The following is a 7,614-nucleotide window of genomic DNA, read 5'->3' as shown; positions in this document are numbered from 1 at the left end:
AAGAAGGGAGGATGGGGAAAAGGGGGAAAAAGGGGAATGGGGAAAAGGGAAATGGGGAAAGGGGTAAAAGGGAGAAAGAGGGAAATGGAAAAATGGGGGGAAAGGGGAATGGGAAGAAATGGGGGAAAGGAAAAAAGGGGGAAGAAGGGGGAAAAAGGGAAAAAGGGGGAATGGAAAAAGCGGGAATGGGGAAAAAGGAAAAAGGGGGAATGGTGGATGATGAAAAGGGGGAATGGGAAATGGGGAAAAGGGGGAAAGGGGAAAATGGGGAGTGGGGAAATGAGGAAATGGGGAAATGAGGAAATGGGGGAAAAGGGAGAAAAAAGGAAAAAGGGGGAATGGGGAAAAGGGGGAAATGGGGAAATGGGGAAAAGGGGGATAAAGGGAAAAAGGGGGAAAATGGGAATGGGGAAATGGGGGAAATGGGAAAAAAGGGGATGGGGGAAAGGGGAATGAGGAAAAGGGAAAAAAGGGGAATGGGGAAAAGGGGAAAAAAGGAAAAAGGGAAAAAGGGGGAAAAGGAGGAAAAAAGGGGGAAAGGGAAGGGTGGGGAAATTTAAAAAGGGGGAATAGGGGAAAAAGGGGGAAAAGAGGGGAAAAAAGGGGGAAAGGGAAAAAGAAGGGAAAATGGGGAAAAGAGAAAAAAAAGATTTTTGGATTTGGGGATTTTGGGATTTGGGACTTGGGGATTTCGGCATTTTGGGATTTCAGGATTTGGGGATTCGGATTTTGGGATTTGGGGATTCTGGGATTTCAGGATTTAGGGATTTGAGGATTTCAAGATTTTGGGATTTCAGGATTTGGGGATTTGGAATTTTGGGGATTTGGGATTTCAGGATTTGGGGATTTTGGGATTTCAGGATTTGGGGATTTCGGATTTGGGGATTTTGGGAGATTTGGGGAATTTGGAGATTTTGGGATTCAGGGATTTGGGATTTTGGGATCTGGGTATTTGGGAATTTTGGGATTTCAGGATTTGGGAATTTTGGGATTTCAGGATTTGGGGACTGGGGATTCTGGGATTTTGGGGATTTGGGGGATTTGGGATTTTGGGGATTTGGGATTCTGGGCATTTGGATATTTGGGGACTCTGGGAATTTTGGGAATGTTGGGATTTCGGTGTCACTGTGGACGTCGATGAGCTCGGGCAGGCTGGGGAAGAGCAGGATCCCAGCGGGGTTTTGGGAACCAGTGGGGTCAGGAACTCTGGGATTTGGGGATTCGGGATTTTGGGATTCTGGGAATTTTGGGACTTTGGGAATGTTGGGATTTCGGTCTCACTGTGGACGTCGATGAGCTCGGGCAGGTTGGGGAAGAGCAGCCCCAGCTCCTCCTGGCTCAGCAGCTGCTCCCGGCGCAGGCGCTGGTAAAAGACACAGTCCAGGACACGCAGGACACGCAGGTGGGACAGCTCGGTGACAAAGAGCTCTGGGGACAGCAGTGGGGACAGCAATGGGGACAGCAGTGGGGACATTGGGGACATTGGGGACATTGGGGACAGCTCGGTGACAAAGAGCTCTGGGGACAGCAATGGGGACATTGGGGACATTGGGGACAGCTCGGTGACAAAGAGCTCTGGGGACAGCAGTGGGGACATCATTGGGGACAGCAATGGGGACAGCAGTGGGGACAGCAATGGGGACAGCAATGGGGACATTGGGAACAGCTCGGTGACAAAGAGCTCTGGGGACAGCAGTGGGGACAGCAATGGGGACAGCAATGGGGACATTGGGGACATTGGGGACAGCAGTGGGGACTGCAGTGGGGACATTGGGGACAGCAATGGGGACATTGGGGACAGCAGTGGGGACAGCAATGGGGACATTGGGGACAGCAATGGGGACATTGGGGACAGCAGTGGGGACAGCAATGGGGACATTGGGGACATTGGGGACAGCAGTGGGGACAGCAATGGGGACATTGGGGACAGCTCGGTGACAAAGGGCTCTGGGGACAGCAGTGGGGACATTGGGGACAGCAGTGGGGACATCATTGGGGACATTGGGGACATTGGGGACATCATCGGGGACATCACTGGGGACATTGGGGACATTGGGGACATTGGGGACATTGGGGACAGCTCAGTGACAAAGAGCTCTGGGGACATCACTGGGGACATCGGGGACATCGGGGACATCATCGGGGACATCACTGGGGACATTGGGGACATCAAATCCCGAAGCAGCAGCCCCCAAACCCGGCCCCAAACCGGGAGAAAGCAGCACAGAATGAGATCCCAAATCCCAGGGAATCAGCCCCAAAATCTCCCCCAACCCTCCCCCTCCCCCCCCAATCCCATCCTCCCCAGATTCCCTGGAACCCCCCCCCAGAATTCCCAGATCTTTCCCCCCAAAATTCCCTGAAATCCCCCCCAGAATTCCCAGATCTTCCCCCCCAAAATTCCCTGAAATTCCCCCCAGAATTCCCAGATCTTCCCCCCCAAAATTCCCCCAGAATTCCCAGATCTTCCCCCCCAAAATTCCCTGAAATCCCCCAGAATTCCAGATCTTCCCCCCCAAAATTCCCCCAGAATTCCCAGATCTTCCCCCCCAAAATTCCCCCAGAATTCCCAGATTTTCACCCCCAAAAATCCCCGGACCCCCCCCCCTGGAATTCCCAGATCTTCCCCCCCCAAAATTCCCTAAAATCCCCCCCCAGAATTCCCAGATCTTCTCCCCCAAAATTCCCTGAAATCCCCTCAGAATTCCAGAATTTCACCCCCAAAATTCCCTGAAATCCCCCCAGAATTCCCACTCCCCAAATCCTGGAATCCCTCCAGAATTCCCAGAATTTCACCTCCAAAATTCCCTGAAACCCCCCCCCCCCCCACTCCCCCCCATTCCCCCCAGCACTCCCGGAATTCCCGAAATTCCCGGAATTCCCGGAATTCCCCCCTCACCATTGATGACCTCCTGCCGATCCACCTCCCTCTGGGTCAGGTTGGCCACGAGCTCCCGGCTCACCGAGTGCTGCCAGCTCTGGGAATTTTGGGAATTCTGCTGCCAGTTTTGGTGGGAATTTTGGGAATTATTATTTTGGGAATTATTTTGGGAATGTTGGGATTCGGGATCCGGTTCCGGGTCGGGGCCGAGGCCTTGCTCGTCCTCCAGGAGGTTTGGGAGGAAAGGATCGGCCCCGAAACCAAGGCTGGGAGAATCCATGCTCCTGGAAAAAAGTGGGAATTGGGAAAAATTGGGGAATATTGTGGAAAAAAGTGGGGGGAAATTGGGGAAAAATTGGGGAGAAATTGGGGAAAAATTGGGGGAAAGTGAGGGGAAATTAGGGGAAAAAATTGGGGAAAATTGGGGAAAATTGGAGAAAAAAGTGGGGAGAAATTGGGGAAAAATTGGGGATAATTGGGGAAAAAAGTGGGGAAAAATTGGGGAATATTGGGGAAAAAAGTGGGGAAAAATCGGGAATATTGGGAAAAAAATTGGGGAAAATTGGGGAAAAAAGTGGGGAAAAAAGTGGGGATAAAATGGGGAATATTGGGGAAAAAAGTGGGGAAAAATTGGGGGAAAGTGGGGGAAATTGGGGGGAAAATTGAGGAAAATTGGGGGAAAATTGGGGGAAAGTGGGGAAAAATTGGGGAATATTGGGGAAAAAAGTGGGGAAAATTCGGGAATATTGGGTAAAAAAATGGGGAAAATTGGGGAAAAAAGTGGGGAAAAAAGTGGGGATAAAATGGGAATATTGGGGGGAAATTGGGGGGAAATTGGGGAAAAAAGTGGGGAAAAATTGGGGAATATTGGGGGGAAATTGGTGGAAAATTTGGGGAAAATGGGGGAAAATTGGGAAAATTGGGGGAAAGTGGGGGGAAATTTGGGGAAAAATTTTGGGGGAAATTGGGGAAAATTGGGGGGTAAATGTGGAAAAATTTTGGGAAAATAAGGGGAAAATTGGGGAGAATTTGGGAAAAAATTTGGGGGAAAATTGGGGTGAAAGTGGGGGGAAATTCGGGAAGAATTGGGAAAAATTAGGGGGGAAACTGTGGGGGAAATTGGAGGGAAATTGGGGAAAAATTGGGGGAAATTGGAGAAAATTTGGGAAAAATTGGGGGAAAATTTGGGGAAAATTGGGGAAGAGTGGGGGGTAATTTGAGGAAAAATTGGGGGAAAGTGGGGGAAAAAATTGGGGAAAAATGGAGGGGAAATTTTGGGAAAATTGAGGGGGAAAGTGGGGGGATACTGGGGGGAGAAAAGGGGGAAAATTTTGGGGAAAATTGGGGAAAATTGGGGAAAAATTGGGGGGGGGAAAAAAATCCGGGAAAATTTGGGAATTCCATGGGGGAGGGGTCACTCACCTGCGCCCCATCTTTGGTGTGAAGGGGGGGGTGGGATTTTCCAGGGATCTGGGAAAAGGATGGGGAAAAAAAATTAAAAAAAAAAAATCACCCCAAAATTCCCAAATTCTGGCCCCTCCTCCCCCCCCCCCAAATTCCCCAAATTTGGGATCAGAATTCCCCAAATTTGGGATCAGAATTCTGAAAATTTGGGATCAGAATTCTGAAAATTTGGGAGCAAAATTCCCCAAATTTGGGATCAGAATTCCCCAAATTTGGGATCAGAATTCTGAAAATTTGGGAGCAAAATTCCCCAAATTTGGGATCAGAATTCCCCAAATTTGGGATCAGAATTCTGAAAATTTGGGATCAGAATTCTGAAAATTTGGGAGCAAAATTCCCCAAATTTGGGATCAGAATTCCCCAAATTTGGGATCAGAATTCTGAAAATTTGGGATCAGAATTCTGAAAATTTGGGAGCAAAATTCCCCAAATTTGGGATCAGAATTCCCCAAATTTGGGATCAGAATTCTGAAAATTTAGGATCAGAATTCTGAAAATTTGGGAGCAAAATTCCCCAAATTTGGGATCAGAATTCTGAAAATTTGGGAGCAAAATTCCCCAAATTTGGGATCAGAATTCCCCAAATTTGGGATCAGAATTCTGAAAATTTGGGATCAGAATTCCCCAAATTTGGGATCCGAATTCCCCAAATTTGGGATCAGAATTCTGAAAATTTGGGAGCAAAATTCCCCAAATTTGGGATCAGAATTCTGAAAATTTGGGAGCAAAATTCCCCAAATTTGGGATCAGAATTCCCCAAATTTGGGATCAGAATTCTGAAAATTTGGGATCAGAATTCTGAAAATTTGGGAGCAAAATTCCCCAAATTTGGGATCAGAATTCTGAAAATTTAGGATCAGAATTCTGAAAATTTGGGAGCAAAATTCCCCAAATTTGGGATCAGAATTCTGAAAATTTAGGATCAGAATTCTGAAAATTTGGGAGCAAAATTCCCCAAATTTGGGATCAGAATTCCCCAAATTTGGGATCAGAATTCCCCAAATTTGGGATCAGAATTCTGAAAATTTGGGAGCAAAATTCCCCAAATTTGGGATCAGAATTCCCCAAATTTGGGATCAGAATTCTGAAAATTTAGGATCAGAATTCTGAAAATTTGGGAGCAAAATTCCCCAAATTTGGGATCAGAATTCCCCAAATTTAGGATCAGAATTCCCCAAATTTGGGATCAGAATTCCCCAAATTTGGGAGCAGAAATTAAAAAAAAAAAAAAAAAACCCCAAAAAAAAAAAAAAAACCCCAAAAAAACCCCCGCCCAACCCCCACTCTGGAAAGGACAGGTGATTTGCAGAATTCCCACCTGTTGGAGAGGCTGGAGGCCGAGGAGGAGGCCGAGCGCAGCCGGGGGGTCTCGGCCCCCGCGTCCACCTCGGCGTCGCTGCGGGAGCGAGGGACGGGGGGCTCGGCCCCGCGGGACCCCCTCAGCTCCCCCCGACCCTTCAGGCTCCCCGAGCGCCCCAGGCGGACCCCGGGACGGGGGCTGGGCCGGGGGGGGAGGAGAAAAAAAAAAAATAAATAAAAATAAATAAATAAAAAAAATAAATTAAAAAAAAAATAGAAACGAGTCAAGAAGTAGATTTTAAAAAAAAAATTAAAATGAAAAAAAAAATAATTAAGAAAGAAGGAAGGAGGGAAAAATGAAAAAGCAAACGAAAAAAGAAATGAAAAAGGAAATGACAAAAAAAATGAAAGAAAAAAGAAAAAAAACACAAAGGGGACAAAAAGAAATAAAAACAAAAAAACACAAAAAACAAAAAAAACAAAAAGCAAAACAAAAAACCCCCAAAAACAAATACGAAAAAAAAATAATTAAGAAAGAAGGAAGGAGGGAAAAATGAAAAAGCAAACAAAAAAAGAGAAGAAAAAGGAAATGACAAAAAAAACTGAAAGAAAAAAAGAAAAAAAAACAAAGGAGACAAAGAAAAATAAAAACAAAAAAACACAAAAAACAACAAAAAAAAAAACAAAAAACAAAACAAAAAACACCAAAAAACAAACAAAAAAATAATTAAGAAAGAAGGAACGAAAGAAAAATGAAAAAGCAAACAAAAAAAGAAAAGAAAAAGGAAATGACAGAAAAAACTGAAAGAAAAAAAGAAAAAAAACACAAAGGGGACAAAGAAAAATAAAAACAAAAAAACACAAAACAAAACAAAAACAAAAAACAAACAAACAAAAAAACACAAATAAAAAAAACAAAAAAACCCCCAAAAAACAAAACAGAAAAACCAAAAAAACAAAAAAAACCCAAAAAACCCAAAACAAACCAAAAAAAAGAAAAAAACCCCCCAAAATAATAAAAAAAAACAAACAAAAAACCCAAACCAAACCAAAATAGCAACCAAAACAATAAAAAAAAAACAAAAAAAAAATAAAAAAACCAAAAAAAAAAACCCCCAAAAACCCCCCAAAAAAACCCAAAAATAAAACAAAAAAAAAAAAAAAACCCCAAACAAACAAAAAAAAAAGGGGATTTGGGGAATTGTGGTGGAGAGGGGGGAGGGGATAACAATGACGGGGTTTGTAGGGAATAAAAATAAAATCAATAAAAAATAAATCAATAAATCAATAAAAATGGGAGAATTGCGTTAAAAAATAAAAAAAAAGATTAAAAAAATCCCACGGAGGAATTACGGTAGAAAAAGGGGGAGGAACTGGGGTGGGAAATACGGGAATTACGGTAACAAGAAACGCGGGAATTACGGTAGGAAAAAATGAGGAATTACGGTAAAAAAAAGATCCGGAATTCCGAGGATTCCCGGAATTCCCAAGGATTCCCAGAATTCCCAGGATTCCCAGAATTCCAAGGATTCCCGGAATTCCCAAGGATTCCCGGAATTCCCAGGATTCCCAGAATTCCAAGGATTCCCGGAATTCCCAAGGATTCCCGGAATTCCAAGGATTCCCGGAATTCCCAAGGATTCCCGGAATTCCCAGCTCTCGTGCTCCAGGACGCTCCCCATGGACAGGCTGGGGATGCCCCGGAACGATCCCAAACCCCAAATCCCCAAAACCCCCAAACCCCAAACCCCAAACTCTGAGATTCCCGCAATCGATTCCCGCCATTCCCACAATTCCCGCCATTCCCAGGATTCCCGGAATTCCCAGAATTCCCTCCATTCCCAGATTTTCTCCCACCTCCCGTGCTCCCCATGGACAGGCTGGGGATCCCCCAAAACGATCCCAAACCCCAAACCCCAAACCCCAAATCCCAAACCCCAAACCCCAAACCCTGCGATTCCCGCGATTGA

At 45.2% G+C, this 7,614-nt stretch overlaps 1 protein-coding gene across 1 annotated transcript in view; it reads right to left on the bottom strand.

The window, feature by feature from the left end:
* The window catches only part of ARHGEF11 (Rho guanine nucleotide exchange factor 11), a 69,121-nt gene that overhangs the window by 22,892 nt on the left and 38,615 nt on the right, over window positions 1–7,614 (bottom strand). Inside the window, exons 20-24 of the mRNA XM_062511251.1 lie at window positions 5,664–5,843; window positions 4,304–4,351; window positions 3,065–3,165; window positions 2,900–2,986; window positions 1,282–1,428 (exon numbers count right to left, since the gene is read on the bottom strand). Of these exons, the coding sequence (XP_062367235.1) occupies window positions 1,282–1,428; window positions 2,900–2,986; window positions 3,065–3,165; window positions 4,304–4,351; window positions 5,664–5,843 (563 nt within the window). The remainder of the gene's footprint in view (window positions 1–1,281; window positions 1,429–2,899; window positions 2,987–3,064; window positions 3,166–4,303; window positions 4,352–5,663; window positions 5,844–7,614) is intronic.

Source organism: Cinclus cinclus, chromosome 31, assembly GCF_963662255.1.
Source record: "Cinclus cinclus chromosome 31, bCinCin1.1, whole genome shotgun sequence".
Lineage (NCBI taxonomy): Eukaryota > Metazoa > Chordata > Aves > Passeriformes > Cinclidae > Cinclus > Cinclus cinclus.
The sequence above is the reverse complement of the archived record's forward strand: the minus strand, read 5'-3'. Positions and strand labels throughout refer to the sequence as shown.